The sequence below is a fragment of the Toxorhynchites rutilus genome, chromosome 3, assembly GCF_029784135.1.
Source record: "Toxorhynchites rutilus septentrionalis strain SRP chromosome 3, ASM2978413v1, whole genome shotgun sequence".
NCBI lineage: Eukaryota > Metazoa > Arthropoda > Insecta > Diptera > Culicidae > Toxorhynchites > Toxorhynchites rutilus.
Window position 1 is genome coordinate 161,709,144 of NC_073746.1, and position 16,849 is coordinate 161,725,992.

Sequence of the window (16,849 nt, forward strand, 5' to 3'; positions counted from 1 at the left end):
AATGAATAATTCTATTAACTCTATCAGTTACCGCACTAAACGTTCGTAGAGGTTTGGTTGATAGATACGTAGCAGGAAAAAACGTGGACTACTCATGTGAGTTCTTTATGAATACTTTTGTAAAACAATACTCACGTTAAATAAATTTCAGTTTTTGAGCTGTTTGTACCACAAGCTTCAAAAAATACAGTTCACCTAAATTCTATCCGAACATACTCAAAAAATGAGTACAATAAGAAACAGACGTAACCTCGAAGTAGACCCGGACGAAACTGCAAGTAATTGTGCAATATGTTCACGCCCAGATCACGACGAAAGTCAAATGGTATTTTGTGACTCATGCCAACGATGGTTTCACTTTTCCTGCGTAGGAGTGACTTCCGCGGTAGAGTACGACGAAGACTGGAGCTGCCCTAATTGCCTTGAAAAGGTGGTGGATCATGGAAAAGAAGACATGGATGAAGCGTTGAAAGTCGCTGCTGAAAAACGAAAGCGTATGAGAGAAGATATGGAAAAGAAATTAAAGCTTGCGCAGATGGATATCGAGCTCGAGAATGAAAAACGCGATATGCAATGGGCGATAGAGAAGAAAATTTTAGAGATGAAGATAGCCACCGAAAGAGCCTTTAACGAGAGAAGGGAGGTGGAACGTAAAAAACTGCAACAAGATTGGGACCAGCTCGTACAACAACGAACGCATAAGTTGGAGAAGCGAACGAAGAAGTCCAAACGCAATAAGGCACGAAAAGAGGATACGGAAAATCCTGAAGCATTTGACGTCGGACAGCCAAGTAATTCGACTCCAAAGGCGCAACCTGGAAGCTCACGGGCCCCCTTTGAATCTACGCAGTTGCAGGAAAAACCGAAAAATGATCAAAATGCACGTCTGTTGAGCAAAAAGAAAGACGATAACCAGCATAATGATGTCAATGATGACGAATCGTGCACATCCGAATCCGATTCTTCTGCACACAGTGACAACGAAGGAACAGAGAAAGCTGAAACGACAATACCGACGAAATCACAACTATCTGCACGCCAGTTTCTGTCCCGGAAACTTCCAACGTTCACCGGGCGGCCGGATGATTGGCCGATGTTCTTCAGCAGCTTTGAGACATCGACGAAAGCTTGTGGATTCTCTAATTTGGAAAATTTAGCCCGTCTACAGGAGAGCTTAAGAGGCCCAGCGAGAGATGCAGTAAGTAGCCGACTTTTGCTACCCGACTCCGTACCGAAAGTTATGGAGACTCTGCGAATGCTCTACGGACGACCAGAGCAGCTTCTAAATACAATTTTGTCGAAAATTCGTAAATCAGATCCACCGAAGTCGGACAAACTGGGATCGTTCATTAATTTTGGTGTGCTTGTGCAACAACTCTGCGACCACCTCGAAGCTACGAATCTTGTGGATCATTTGGTCAACCCTATGTTGATCCAAGAACTCGTGGAAAAACTTCCTGCAAGTACCAAAATTGATTGGGTTCGATATAAACGACAGTGTGGAAGAGTGACCTTGCGAACACTAGCAGATTTTTTGTCAGATATCGTCTCCGCAGCGAGTGAGGTAGCTAGTTCGGTGGATAACGCTTCACAATCTGGAATTAATCGAACGGGAAAAATGAAGGCCAATAAAAGTAGAGAGCAAGAAAGTAACGTTTATGCACACTATGGATCCGTGAGTGTCGATAGTAGAGTGGGAAACACAGCAAGAACCGAACGTATTCCGTGCCCGATGTGCGGTCATACTAATCACCGACTACGAAACTGTGAGAATTTCCGTAAGCTGAGTGTTCATCAGAGATGGGATGCGATCGAAAAGTGGCAACTGTGTTCAATTTGTCTGAACGCACATGGAAAATCAAAATGTAAGCTAACCATACGTTGTGCAGTAGAACAATGCAGAGAGCGTCACAACACCCTACTTCATCGAGTAGAAAAGCAGTTTAGCTGCAACACACATGGATATGCAGCCAGAAACTCGATCCTTTTTCGCATGGCACCAATCATTTTGTCTAACGGAGACAGATCAATAGAAGCAACTGCATTCCTGGACGAGGGGTCATCCTATACATTAGTGGACAGTTCGATAACCAAGCAACTGAAGTGCAAGGGTACAACACAACCTCTTCGTGTCACGTGGACAGCAGGAGTATCCAGATTGGAGAAAGACTCACAGAGAATTCACCTGACAATCGCAGCTCGAGAAACGCAGGAAAAGTTTGTAATCCAAAACGTACACACGGTGGATAATTTGAAACTTCCAGTGCAGACATTACGATTCGAGGAAATAGCAGATAAGTACCGACATTTGCAAGGTATACCCATGATGGATTATGATCAGGCTACACCGATGATTCTTATCGGTCTCAAGCATATTCACTTGTTCGCCCCGTTGGAATCACGTATTGGACGACCAGGTGAACCCATAGCAGTTCGCTCGAAATTAGGTTGGACCGTCTATGGCCCAAAAGACGCAGAGGAAATTGGAAGCTTCGTTGGACAACACTCGTGTGTGGGTCTAACTAATCAAGAACTACACGACCTTCTTAAGGCGCAGTATTCACTGGATGAAAATGGCATCTCCGCTCAAATATTACCAGAATCTAAAGATGAAGTAAGAGCGCGGGAAATCTTGGAAAAAACAACAGTTCGAGTTGGAGAGCGGTTCATGACTGGACTGCTTTGGAAAGAAGAAGATCCTCGATTTCCAGATAGTTTACCCTTAGCAATGAAACGGATGAAAAGTTTGGAAAAAAGGTTGTCTGCTAGTCTTGAATTATCAACGATCGTTCGACAGCAAATAATACAGTACCAACAGAAGGGTTACTGCCATCAAGCTACACGAGAGGAGCTGGAAGGAAGCGATCCAAATAGGGTGTGGTACTTACCATTAAATATTGTACTTAACCCTAAAAAGCCAAGTAAGGTCCGCTTGGTATGGGACGCAGCTGCGGTAGTGAAAGGAGTTTCTTTGAACTCGAAACTTCTCAATGGACCCGACAACCTAACGCCTTTACCAGCAGTGATATGCAAATTCAGGGAACATCTCATCGGCTTCGGCGGTGACATCCGAGAGATGTTCCATCAGATAGAAATGCAACCAGCAGACAAACAGGCATTGAGGTTTGTGTTCGACAACGTTGTATACGTTATGGATCGTGCGATATTTGGGGCTACATGCTCTCCTTGTTCGGCCATGTATGTGAAGGACAGAAATGCTGAGGATTTCAAGGATCAGTTTCCAGATGCTTGTGATGCGATAGTCAACAAGCATTACGTTGATGATTATTTTGATAGTACAGACACCGTAGGAGAAGCGGTTCAGCGAGCTTCCGCTGTACGATTTATCCATTTGAAAGCTGGTTTTGAAATCAGAAACTGGGTTTCGAATGCTCCCGAATTTCTTCGCCAAATTAGCCAACCTGAAGAAACAGAAAAAGTTTGTCTTGATTCTTCGAAACCAGATCGTGTGCTGGGGATTGTGTGTGAAACCAAACGAGACAACTTCACCTTTGTCCTCAAAGTGCGAAATGATTTATCACCATATGTGTACGAAGAACGTGTACCTACTAAACGCATCGTGCTAAGCTGCGTAATGAGCTTGTTTGATCCATTGGGTTTCATAACACCGTTTACGTTTTTTGGAAAAGTTTTGATACAAACCCTTTGGAGATCAGGATGCGATTGGGATCAAACTATCAATGAACAAGCAGCTGTAGACTGGAAGCGCTGGACGAAGCATTTGGTGGACGTGGCGAAGGTTGAAATCCCAAGATACTATTTCGGTGATGGTCTGATGCTGGAGTACAGTACATTACAGCTACATATTTTTGTAGACGCGAGCGAAAGCGCGTATGGATGCGCCGGATACTTCAGAATAATGGCGGGAGAAGTCCCTCGTTGTGCACTCGTTCAAGCCAAATCGAAGGTAACGCCATTGAAGCTTGTATCAATACCTCGACTCGAACTAATGGCCGCAGTCCTTGGTATTCGGCTAGCAGAATCGATCAAAGCAAACCACAACTTCCTTGTAAAAGATGTATTCTATTGGACCGATTCTAGCACTGTCCATTCTTGGATCATTTCCGAACAACGAAAATATAAAAGCTTTGTTGCATTCCGAATTGGAGAGATCATCAGTCGATCAAAGCCTTCGCAATGGAATTGGATAAGAGGCAAAGGCAACGTGACGGACCATCTAACAAAGTGGAAGGTTGGTCCACACATTGGAGAGGAAAGTCCTTGGTTCCGAGGACCAAAATTTTTATATGAATCAAGTATGAACTGGCCGCAGCAGTTACCAAAAACAGCGAATGTACAGGAGGAAATGCGAGCAACGTTTCTACTACATACGATTGAGATTCAAGGATCACTTATGGACGTTTCAAGAATTTCGAAATGGAACGTGCTGATCAGAACACTCGCATGTGTCAATCGATTTATTTACAACATTCGTGCGAAATGCAAGGGCAAACCAATCGTAGTAGTTCCAGCTACATCGAAAATTAAAGCGATGGCGCTGATACCGTTACCATCAATTCAAAAATCGTTATCAAGGGAAGAATATCAGGTTGCGGAAAGGATCCTCTGGAAAATGGCGCAAGCAGACGGATTTCCAGATGAGGTGCGAGTTTTTACCAAAATCCGGCAGGATGATTGCAGTAGTTCTATGAAAATTGAAAGGAACAGCAGTTTATTCAAGCTCTCTCCGATTATGGACGAATTTGGAATCATTCGAATGGAAGGTCGAACAAAACCCGTTGAGTTCATTCCATTCGAGCTTCGTTTTCCGATTGTACTTCCGAAAGGTCACCTTATTACACGTAAATTGATTGAACATTACCATCATAAAATGGGACACGCTGGGCGAGAAACAGTAGTAAATGAATTGAGGCAAAGATTTTACATCCAGAACATCCGGATGGAATTGAGTAAGGTGATGAAGGCTTGTGTTTGGTGTAAGATAAAACGCTGCAGACCGGTAATTCCAAGAATGGCTCCATTGCCAGCACAAAGAGTTACATCAAATCTACGTCCCTTCAGCTTCACAGGTGTAGATTTCTTTGGACCAATTATTGTTTCAGTAGGGCGTCGATCGGAGAAACGATGGGTTGCGTTGTTCACGTGCCTGACCACAAGAGCAATCCATCTCGAGGTCGCACATAGTCTTTCTAGCCAATCATGTTTGATGGCGATTCGAAGATTTGCTTGCCGTAGAGGTTTTGCGCTGGAATTTTTCTCCGATCAGGGAACAAATTTTGTCGCTGCGAGTAAGGAAGTGATGAAGACCATTATAAAGGATTGCTGCGAAGTGTATACTGACGCGAGAACGAAATGGAGTTTCAACCCGCCGTCCGCGCCCCACATGGGTGGGGCGTGGGAACGTTTAGTTCGATCTACGAAACAGGCATTGTCAGTTTTAGATGATGGTCGACGACTGACTGACGAACTACTGTTAACTGTCTTGGCCGAAGCAGAAGATGTTATAAATTCGAGACCGTTGACTTACGTCCCGCAGGAGTCCGCTGATGGAGAAGCATTATCGCCCAACCACTTTCTGCGAGGTTATCCATCGAGCGGTGCAGAAGGCTATCCAGAAGCAGCAGACGAGGCAGCAGCGTTACGTGATCAATACAAACGATCTCAATGGTTGGCCAAAGCATTTTGGAAAAGATGGCTGTTAGAATACTTGCCATTGATCAACAAGAGGAGTAAATGGCACGAGGAACGAGAGCCAATTCAGGAAGGAGAAATAGTTTACATGGCCGACGACGATAATCGTCGGAATTGGTTACGGGGAATTGTAGTGGAAGTCATCAGAGGACTAGATGGCCGCATTAGACAAGCAGTTATACGAACTACGAAAGGAACATATCGGCGACCGGTGGCGAAGTTGGCGGTACCTGAAATTAGAAACCGTAAATCCGGATGTAGCCAGGAGTTTTCACCGGATGTACGGGGTGGGGCTGTAGAGGTACCACCCGGACCAACATCAAAATATACATCCCTGTAGTCAGCACTGCGTATAAACAAGCAAGCAGTACTGTCAAATGTTCATGTCATAGGAAACAATTGGATTGAACTATAAGAAAACAAAGTGTTTTGTAGAGACGTGAATTTCCTAAATATTTTATTCTCGAAATTATTAAATTGCATTAAACTGAACTCGATTGTAAGGCAGGTATAACATTAATATCAATTATAAAATGATCATTACGAATTAATGAATAATTCTATTAACTCTATCAGTTACCGCACTAAACGTTCGTAGAGGTTTGGTTGATAGATACGTAGCAGGAAAAAACGTGGACTACTCATGTGAGTTCTTTATGAATACTTTTGTAAAACAATACTCACGTTAAATAAATTTCAGTTTTTGAGCTGTTTGTACCACAAGCTTCAAAAAATACAGTTCACCTAAATTCTATCCGAACAATGAGAGAGCAACATAAATACGAAGTAAAAAAAAATTATTGAAGAAATTCGAAAATGATGCTTGAAACTTCGCTGTACCATTTTTAGAAATAAGGGTATGCACAATTAAAATGCCGTCTTCTTTCCTTTGCGTATTGCTCTTTAAGGTTAAGAGATATTTCTGGAATGAACACGGGCTATGGAATATTTCGAAAATAAGGCAGGTCATTTTATCATTTTTTAAGTATAAATGCCTAAAAAATGTGAAAAGAATTGACTGGAAAAGAAAGCTATGTTCTCCCGATCGCCCAGTTGGTTTAAAATATAGGAGACGATCTATTTGACGGCATACATTTGCTCGGTTAATTGTGGATATATCATTCATATTTCAATGCAAAAATTTGGCTCTTTTTGCAGATTTTAATATCTCATTCTTTGAATTTTATGGCGACTGCTCAAAATATTTACAACTTTCTTCTACGTGTTTCAAATGATTGGATAAGGTTTGGAATAGAATTTGAAAGTTCATCATTCATTCAAAATTAATAAGTTGATTAATATAAAAGTGAAAACTTTTTTTTCATAACTTTCAAAAACATAGTACACAAAGCCGCTCTCTTTCGTTTACAATAGGTTAAGTGTACTAATTATGGAGGAGATATGTCACCAACTTGCAGAAATTTACGAATAAATACTCTATTTTAGTTCAAAAGTATACACATATACTTTTTCTACCACTTTGAACTTTCTGTTTGAAAATTCTCTCTGATATTTCGATTGAAGAGTTGACTAAATTGCATAAAAAACTTGTCTGAAAATATCACTTTCCCATTATACCCATTATGGTAAAAGTGTTCCTGGAGTTACGAAGTAAGTGTACCTATTATGGTAATAATCATTGTCACATGGAAAAAGTGTTAATTAGATTTAAATAATAATTCAATAAAAAAATTTAAATAAAAATATGTCTCTAAATCTTAAATCCTAATCTATGCAATACTATGTCGTTGATTCTACACACGACAAAAATTATGGGAACGAAGCGCAAAATCGAAGTTATGTGATTTTGGGAACGCAGTAAATTTGTGAAAACCAACGCATGAAGATGGGATATACATCATTTGAAGCTTCAAGTTTCGAGATGTAATACTTGAATGCTTCTATCTCCTATCTCTATCTTCTAACTCCAATAAACTCTGTACAAGACTCATTATTTATTATTCATTATTCGGCAATTTTTGCCTAATCTTCGCTTTTGCTTTGATCGTTGACTTTCTCTTACGATAGCCATGGCCTTCCAGACAGATTTTGTGCCACCTAATTTCAATATGCAAAGAACATCAACCAATTATTTGTATTCTAAATATAAAAACTTAATAACTTCCGGGATGATAATCTGAGAGAGGGTACACTAAATTAACTATGATTCAAAAAATAATTAACAAACATTGCAAGTTCTGATTATGATTTATCTTCTGTTAATGATTTTTTTTTCTATTATCCAGTATCCGACCGGAGACCGAATATTGACCAGATAGCCGGGACACCGAATATCCGTTTCATCCCTAGATTAGACTGTTGTTATGTCCTTCCCGGTTGTAAAATAACTGCCTGCTCCTCGTTGCTACGCCTCTCTGCTAGCTGACAGGAGAATCACAAAGGCGTCAAAGTTGTGATGCAGTTTTCGCTTCGTTTCAGGAACTGAACAAAGGATATTAACTAGAGATGAACTGATATCAGGTAACTATCCGGTATCCGGCCTATCCGGTGTGCAGTGCTGCACTCATGGCCCCAGCGGAATAATTTTTGAGTGCAGTACGGCACTCATGGCCGTCTAAGTGTTAAACTCTATCACTAGCTAAATGACAAAATTTCCACCCTCTAATAATTGTACTGCTTGTATCACAAACATGACTATATGTGTACACAAACAAATCCCGCGGTGGAAGTGTTGCTACTAGCAACTCATATCGCTATCGTATTGTATCAAGGCAAACGCATTTTTCAACGTAGTTACACGATAACTTGCTCCGGGAAAACATCCTAACGCAGGCCGCAGGAAAATGTCGAAAAAACTCGCCCAGGAAAATGCTGTACACAAAGAGCAGGAACCAGGAGTTGTTAGCAATGATATGCTCTCGAAAGCGATCCTTGAGCAGGGTCACAAAGGTGAAGCTGGCAGGCTGGCCCGTATGGAAGAAGTGCAGCTAGAATGTATCACCGTTATCCGGCTGGAGTTTCAAAGCAAGTAAAGGATTTGTTGCTTAGCTGCATTCCACCCTAAATCGTTTCGTTGTTGCTTAGATATTTTAAAGATTGATCACTTGTGGGTGTTGCGAAGCCTCGAAGTTTTATCACTGGCATTCAACAAAATCGACAAGATTGAAAATCTTCATCGGTTGGTTCATCTGAAGGAACTCAACCTATCGTTCAATTTCATCGAGAAAATTGAGAATCTAGATCAGTTGGTTCGCCTACGAAAACTTTCGTTCTACGGTAATCGCATCACGAAACTGGAGAATTTGGATCGATTGGAAAATCTGGTGTTTCTCAGTGTCGGTAAAAATAATATAAACACTCTGGAGGGCATTCAGCGTTTACGCTTCCTGAAAGATCTGCGTTCGCTTAATCTGGCGGATAACCCCATAGCTAGGGATACAACGAAGCCTCTCAGACTGTATGTCGCGACCCTGTTACCTCAACTGAAATACTACCAATACGTGCTGATAAAGTCCGATGAGCGGGAATCTGGAAAAGAGATGTTCACGTGAGTCACTGCTTTTCTCGAGTGCAATTTTGAATATTTGTTATAACTGTAACTGGGTTTTGGAATTTTCTAGTCGTGAGTTTCAGGAAATTCTTGAAAACGAAAAGAATGAAATCATTGAACGCGAGAGAGTCGCCAAGGAAAGATCCGATGAAATATACCTTTCTAAAAGTTTCGTCGAGCACTTGAACGGGCATCAGTTGTTCGAATCACTGTTTGCATCAGATCCAGACGCGGAAGCTTTACTTGCCATCGGCGAGGAAGCCCTCGAGTTGAAAAATGAGTATTACGTTTCGAAAAGTTTTCATTTCGATTTATGCCATTATGTCATTCCAATCATTACAGATATATGGCGGAAGCATTCACATTCACTCAGCAAATTTACCGAATTGGTTTGTCACAATACGAACGACGTCAGCATGAAATTCAGCTCTACAATCGTTGCATCGAAATTGAGCGGAACAAGGCTCAAACAATGGGACAAAGGTAAGCGATTTTTAATATATCACATTTATTACAAATGTTATGTATTACAAATCTCTCCCTCAGTATCATCAATCATTTCTTGGACGTCTACACCCGACTTTGTCCCAAAGTACAAACGATAGCAGCCGGGATGGATCGAGACACCATAAGACGTTTATCATCTCATGAAATCCACCCACTGCTGGATGAGTTGGATGTGTGCAAAAACGAGTTCAATTCAATCTTCGAAGACTCTTGGCACACGCTGATGAACATTGAGATGCAGCTGTTCGAGAGAACGGAGGAAGGCAATTCAAACTTTGAAAATATTATCAAGGAAATGACCAACGATTTCATCGAGCAAGCGCAAGCACAGTTTGTGATGTTGCGAGAAGCGGAAATTAACTTCTGCGATGCTCTCATAGAAATCGTGCAACAGTTTGTCACTCTGAAGGCGGCCACTGGCCAAGCCGAGGAAATTCCAGATGCATTAAAAGAGGTTCGGGAACATCTTGTACATGTTTTATTTGGGTACCGACATCTATGAGGATATTTTAGGCACTGGATGACAAAGATGTAATCAGTAATTTAGCCGCCGGAATGCGTGACAATCATATGCAACTTATAGATGCTCGCGAGGACAAACTCATTGGCAGAAGCCGCAACTGGGTGAGGGAGCTTTGTGATGGATTGCAGAAGTAAGATCCCAAATGTGTGATGTGATGATCTGTAAATGTTTTACTAATATTTGGACAATTTTTGCAGCTCCGAAATCAAAAGAAATCGCACTAAGGTTCTGGAGATAACATATTTTCTTGACCATCATCGTCAATCGTTCTACGCGATCTTCGAGGATGAGGAAATAACACGAAAAAATAGAAAAAGTTTGATTTCACGAGTGCATTTCTCGATTGAATAAATTGAATTAAATGATTTTCACTATTTTTGTACTTGAAAATATTCCCCATTTTATATACATTTTATATATTTTTTAATATACAGCTTTCGACACAGGTTGAGACCCAACGTTGATCTCCTCGCAGAAAAAAGGGGGAGAGTTTATCATATACCCTGACACAGAAATGCAATCCGTCCTGATTTTTCAGGATTTTCCAGACTTTTTGGCACGTTTCCTGATATATTGAAAAACACTAAATTTTTCCTGATTTTTCAGAAATTATCCTGATTTCTCCTGATTTATGTACTTCTTACTTCATTGAAAATTATCCGTAAAAATATATGTATGGGAGAACGAGGTATGACGGCCACCCTAAGCATGGTGTACAATAAAACACAATGTATACAAAATTTCATTGTGTCAGCATCGATCTTTAGGATGTTTCCACAATCACGTTGATTTTCAGAAGGTATACTTTTTATTTCATAATGTTATATGATAAATCGAAAAAGTTATAATAATGGTGATACTAAAATCATGCGGGGTAACGTTGACCACCACTAGGGTTATGAAGGCCACATTATTCTAGACGTATAGAGAATTATTGTTTCCGGTAAAAAACTACAGATCAAAGCCATTATACTATAGATCAAGTGTGACAAGAGTGGAAAGTGTTCTTTTCCCTGAATTACCTATAACGTGCTTAATGCGCAACCCTTATCATAATAAAATTATATGTGACATCTGAAAACAATTCAAATTTATCATGAACGCGCCTTGAGTTATGCAACCAACAACACAAGAAATGTGATTTATTCAATGAATTCGTCAGTTACGTGCGTTCAAACATATTTTTTACGGCAAATCACATCTCTTACAATAGTGGCCATCTTAAAACAGGTATGAGTCGTGTAAAAGTGTCTCAATAATTATATGAAATGCTTAAAAAACATACCGTTTTCTATATAAACACACTTCATAGACCTGTTTATTTACTATTATAGTTTCACGACACATAAACAATATTCACCACTAAAACACTGAATTTCAAGCGCGCAAAAGAATAAATCGGTGCTCGTCGCCATCTGAAAAGTTTATTTTTGTTGTTTTATCATAACGTTTCATCTATATACACGCCAAAATGAGTATACATGATTGAGGGTAATACAATACACTAAAATAATTTTAACTGTCCAATAGTTGATTGTTTCAATTATCTAGAGAGTGGCCATCTTACCCGGGTGGCCGTCTTCCCCCGCCTTCCCCTACTGGGATCCCTGTTAATGTTTTCCTGGTTGGATATAAGAACTGTCATAATAGCTCTCCGGTTCGCACATGTATTGGAGAAGTGTAATATGCACCCCCTAAGCGAGAATGAATTTATCTTAACCGTGCTCTTAAAAATTAAGGTAACAACTACGTCAGTACGTAGATTAGTTAACCCTCAGTCATCTGTAACCGTTCTGTATTTTAGATATTGAATAACAAAAGTGCTAAGAATTTCATTTTGTAATGGCCGGTTTACATTAGGGAGATATATAGCTATAGATGGATTTATTCACGTGAAAATAGATGTAAACGGGTGAGAATAAATATGATACACTTATTTGAGGTACTTTGATATATACTTGACGCTACGGGTATACTTGAATAAATTCAGCATATGTAAACGCTTGTGAATTTCTCACTGGTGAGAAATCACTAAAGTTGGATGCAGTTCTACTTCAGGTAAATAAATTCACCGTAAATATGAATATATTCATTATACAAGTTCACGCTAGTGTGAACAGTTGATGCGATTTCTATAAATCTCATCATATTTCTTCACATGAATATATCACTAGTCTAAACCCACCCTAAGGCGCCCAAATTCTATATTCTCCAATCATAGGTGTTAAATGGCCCAGCAGAACTATAATATACTCATAAGCTGTTTCTCTCAGAGACTTTAGAGCTCAGAGAAACAGCTTGTATGAATGAGAGATTCCATCAATCTATTCACTTCATGTCCACCAGCGAAGAGAAGAAACCGTTTCTCCGGTGAGCGTGTTCTCCCAGTATTCGTGCATTCTCCAGTCCGCGCTCTTTTTTTCCTACATTCTCTGAGCACATAATATAGATACCAGATGTGAAGACATGTTTTCGTTTTGAAGACATTTAATTTTTTGAAAACATACTGAAGTCATTTCAAAGTATGTGAAAACAATTGTTTGTGTGATTTATCGAACTTGATTTAGAAATATCGTGATGGTTTCCTCATTTTTGTTCATTACGATTACATTTAAAGACATTTATTCATGTCATGCAGAGATATTTGGATATTATTTCTCTCGTGAGAATGTTATCCGGCCGAAAACGAGCAAATTGCCCCGATCGAGGGTATGCCGTACTACCCGATGGTAAGCTGATGCGGAAAATATCAAATTAAATGAAATAAGTCCTTTCTTACCATTTTCTTCATCTGAGATATTCACTGGGAACTCGACTCAATAATAATGACTCACAGTTATCTCCTCTGAATCGGTTTCAAGCAACAAAAACATTATAGAAATGATGTAGAAAATTACATCGAAAATCGCTTCCAAGGAAAATTATTTTTCTTATTTTTTGAAAGCATGTTGCAAATGTAAAACTTGCATGGTAGAATTCTATCATCCAGAGTAAAAATTTCGAATTATTTTCACTGCGTGCAAATATTCTGATTATAAACAGTGCTAGATAATTTCACAAACCCAGAATATTTGTCGGTTTTAAGAATTAATAACGAAATTAAGATTGAGGAACCACATTATCTCGTATGATGTTCGCGTACGAGTAACCGCAAAGTAATTGATGAAGGAAAACGTTTAAGGGCTTAATCCTTTGAGGTCGGAATTATTTTTACTCGAAAAAGTAGTGATGTATAACTGTGAGATTATATGCAGAATATGTATAACTTGTGAGATTATGAATGATGAAGGATTTGTTCATTTTTCTGTAAACTTCAAGAAAGTATTCTCTAAACAATATGTTTTAATGTGTTGTTTTCATATAAAAAATATATGCAATCTATACTAGCTGACCCGTAAAATTCGTCTCGCCCAATATTTATTTTTCGTTATCACATTCACGTTCTCTTACTAAGCGCACGTTCATAGGTCCAATCGCAGAACTGTTAATTGATTGTTCTTCTAATCTACCCTTTAAAACCACATTTCACCATAAAATTCTCAGTACTTCTACTAAAACTCGTCGTTATAATATCAGATTAATATCAGAAACAATTCTCGTTCAAGATTTTTCACCCACTTGCAAATAACATGTCTCTCCGTCAAATGAAAAAAATTTCGATACAGAAAATATGATAGAATGAAGACAACCCTAACTCGAACAATTCCATTCTCGAGTTTTGCTTTTATCAACACATTCGGCGATCCATTTTTATTTATATAGATGTAGAGTGCGTATTATCACATTAAAATCCATTTCCACTCTCGAATAAAAATTAATTTCGTTAGCGCAAACATCAAATGGACTAACAACGCTTGTCACTATATAATTATAGAACATATGCGAATAGAATTTTCCGAATTTTCCCATTTTCCATCAGAATAATAAAAAAAAATCCATTTGTCATGATTGGTTGGAATATGTTTGATTGAAATATGTGTATTATTTTTACGGGACCCCCTCTCCATTTCAAAGGGAGGAGGGGTGTCATACCATTATTCAAACATTTCTCGTATACAAAAACCCTTACATCCCAAATTTGGCTCCATTTGCTTGATTAGTTCTCGAGTTATGTAGAATTTTGTGTTTCATTTGTATGGCAGCCCCCTTGCCTTTAGAGAGGGGAAAGGATTGTCAAACCACCATATAAACAATTATTGCCCCCTACATTCTCCATATGCCAAATTTGTTTCCGTTTGCTTGATTAGTTCATGAGTTATGCAGAAATTTATGCTTCATTTGTATGGCAGCCCCCTCTTAGAGATGGGGGAGAAAAGTCTAACCACCATAGAAACATTTATTGTACCCTAAAATCTCCACATGCCAAATTTGGTTCCATTTGCTTGGTTAGTTTTCAAATTATACAGAAATTTGGGTTTCATTTGTATGGCAGCCCCCCTCTAGAGAGACCACTGATGTGATATTGCACTGGTCTTTTTTTACGCGTTAATTGGAAAATCCGCGTAAAAAAAACCCCTTTAATTGGAAAATCCGTGTAAAAAAATCTCGTAAAAAACTGCGAAAAAAAACCGCGTAAAAAAACCTGGGTGTACCTCTATAAGTTCTTGGTTATGGAAACATGTTTAAGTAGTTTCACCGAATATCCAAGAGTTCAATTTTCAATAATTCCTTTCATTTTATTACATTATAGCAAATTATCAGATCCTTCACCGATTATTTACTTATCTAGTAATGATGGAGGTCAAGGTGGCTGGAGGCCAGGTGTCCATGGCTCTGGTAAGCAATTGGGGCAACGTGCGACAGAGAGGCGTGGGCCAATGGAGCCGAATGGTGCGAGATATGGGCAATAGGAGCAGCATGGGAAATGTGACCCACTGGAGCGGCATTATGCGAGATGGTGGCGTGGGACAGAGGAGCAACGGCGTGATGAGAGGCCAAATGGATTGGTTGAGCGATCACTTTGTGCACTGGCTGGGCAATCTTGACGTTAGTTGGTTCCCGACGAACAACGGCGTTGAATCCGGAGTGCTGATCAGCATGATAGTCGACAATGCGGTGATGGCCATCCGAATCCAGAAGACTGTACTGTCCATGGACCTCATCTCCGTGACGGGTTTCGTGTTGGCTCTTGATATCTCCGGTGTGTTCATCATGTACAGAGTACGAGAATTCGTAGTTGGCTGGAGCGTGATGTTCGACATCCTTCACGATGGTGTGATGGACTGGAGCAGAATGAACAGCGGCCACATGATGAACTGGAGCAATGTGATGCAGAGCTGGAGCATGATGCTGGATGTTAGAGATCTGATGAGAAGATGCGTATCCATGCTGCGGTATCAGTCCTGCGCTGGCAGCTGCTACCAGAGTAACGAAAAGAACAAACTACGGGAATATTTTCAATTTAGGAAAGCAACAGACTATATTTAATAATGCATCTTACTTTAAAAGCCATAATGTTTACTGTATCTCGTCTTTGTTGGGAATGTTCTCCAAGCCACCGAACATGGCATTTTATATCGAATGTGTTTGCTCCGAAATTTGTCGCTCCCCCAATGACCTTGCAACTGTTTTCCACACGAACGAATTCGATATCCTTGCGAATCTTATTACCACCAACTATAGTGGGCTCAGTTTTCATTTTCGTTTCGGGTAATTCGATCTGCCCAAAATCACTCCTTTCGCTTAAGCCCCCTATCATACACCAGTTTTGATCAAAAAAAGCATTTTTTAGCGGATGGAAAGAGAATACTGAGATAGGCGAAAACAAAATTCCATGACAGCTGTAATTTGCTGCAACTAAGTATGTGGGTTATTATGTGTTCTAGTGATATGTGGAATGTTTGAAGCAAAACACAATTGTATGGCTGATGCCCATACAATTGTGTTTTGCTTCAAACATTGAATATTTATTACGACAGCCTTTTGATTACATCTGATTAGAATTATTTCTATATCAAAAGATATGACAGTACATTAAAATTTATGAGAAAACAGAAATCTCTCTGTCTCATAATTTTTACTGCTTATCTGGCCGAGTGAACAAACGGTATCTAAGCTGAAAATACTCATTAATGTGCAATCTAAGCATAATATTGCATCATTACCCATATGGTGGATGTTAACTGATAACTATCTTCTATGACAACCGCTTTGCACAGAAAATTCACTGAAAGAAACCGCTTTCCTCCAGCGAAAGAATTTTTGAAAATAAGAACTATCGAATCGTGTACTCATATTTTCACGTTTGTTGCCAAAATAAGGTTTTCAAGGGAGAGTCTGCTTCAAAAGGTTCCAAAATTCAGTTTCCTTTTGATTTTTTGGAGGGGTAAAATTGAATATTAGGTATATGAAACCGGAATTCACACAACGATAATTGCACATACTAGGATAACACGGTAAAACGTCAGAGGTCATGTCGATCGTTATCTTTGACACCTGTCAATTTCAAATATCTGAATTTTAGTGCAGTAACAAAAATTATTTGGTGTTGCAAATGGTTAAATTTGTGTATGCGAACTGTGGATATCATTGATTATTTGATAAAAACTAGAAATACATACTTGCGGCGAGCATGCTCTCGACAATTGAATGAATAATTCAAAAAGTTTATAGGTAGGAACTTTTACGTGTAAAAC

General features: G+C 39.4%; 3 protein-coding genes across 3 annotated transcripts; 2 read left to right on the plus strand and 1 right to left on the minus strand.

The window, feature by feature from the left end:
- The first annotated feature begins 454 nt into the window (after positions 1–454).
- Positions 455–6,013, plus strand: LOC129773617 (uncharacterized). Its single transcript, XM_055777256.1, has one exon. The coding sequence runs from the start codon at positions 455–457 to the stop codon at positions 6,011–6,013; it is 5,559 nt and encodes a 1,852-aa protein (XP_055633231.1).
- A 2,245-nt stretch (positions 6,014–8,258) lies between these two features.
- On the plus strand, positions 8,259–10,565 carry LOC129778104 (dynein regulatory complex subunit 3). The gene is made up of 7 exons (XM_055784781.1): positions 8,259–8,658; positions 8,719–9,181; positions 9,255–9,464; positions 9,527–9,667; positions 9,731–10,145; positions 10,205–10,344; positions 10,412–10,565. Exons 1-7 carry the CDS (start codon positions 8,478–8,480, stop codon positions 10,563–10,565), a joined length of 1,704 nt encoding a protein of 567 aa, XP_055640756.1. The 5' UTR covers positions 8,259–8,477.
- A 4,304-nt stretch (positions 10,566–14,869) lies between these two features.
- LOC129777270 (cuticle protein 18.6-like) lies at positions 14,870–15,872 on the minus strand. The gene is made up of 2 exons (XM_055783471.1): positions 15,655–15,872; positions 14,870–15,596 (listed from the first exon to the last, which is right to left on the minus strand). Exons 1-2 carry the CDS (start codon positions 15,850–15,852, stop codon positions 14,940–14,942), a joined length of 855 nt encoding a protein of 284 aa, XP_055639446.1. The 5' UTR covers positions 15,853–15,872; the 3' UTR covers positions 14,870–14,939.
- Between the last annotated feature and the right edge of the window lie 977 nt (positions 15,873–16,849).

Coding starts and splice junctions, on each gene's coding strand:
- LOC129777270 (XM_055783471.1), bottom strand. CDS start 15,852: ATGAAAACTGAGCCCACTATAGTTGGTGGTAATAAGATTCGCAAGGAT. Junction 15,597..15,654: donor TAAACATTATGGCTTTTAAA/GTAAGATGCATT, acceptor ATATTCCCGTAG/TTTGTTCTTTTCGTTACTCT.
- LOC129773617 (XM_055777256.1), top strand. CDS start 455: ATGGATGAAGCGTTGAAAGTCGCTGCTGAAAAACGAAAGCGTATGAGA.
- LOC129778104 (XM_055784781.1), top strand. CDS start 8,478: ATGTCGAAAAAACTCGCCCAGGAAAATGCTGTACACAAAGAGCAGGAA. Junction 10,146..10,204: donor TTCCAGATGCATTAAAAGAG/GTTCGGGAACAT, acceptor AGGATATTTTAG/GCACTGGATGACAAAGATGT. Junction 10,345..10,411: donor CTTTGTGATGGATTGCAGAA/GTAAGATCCCAA, acceptor CAATTTTTGCAG/CTCCGAAATCAAAAGAAATC.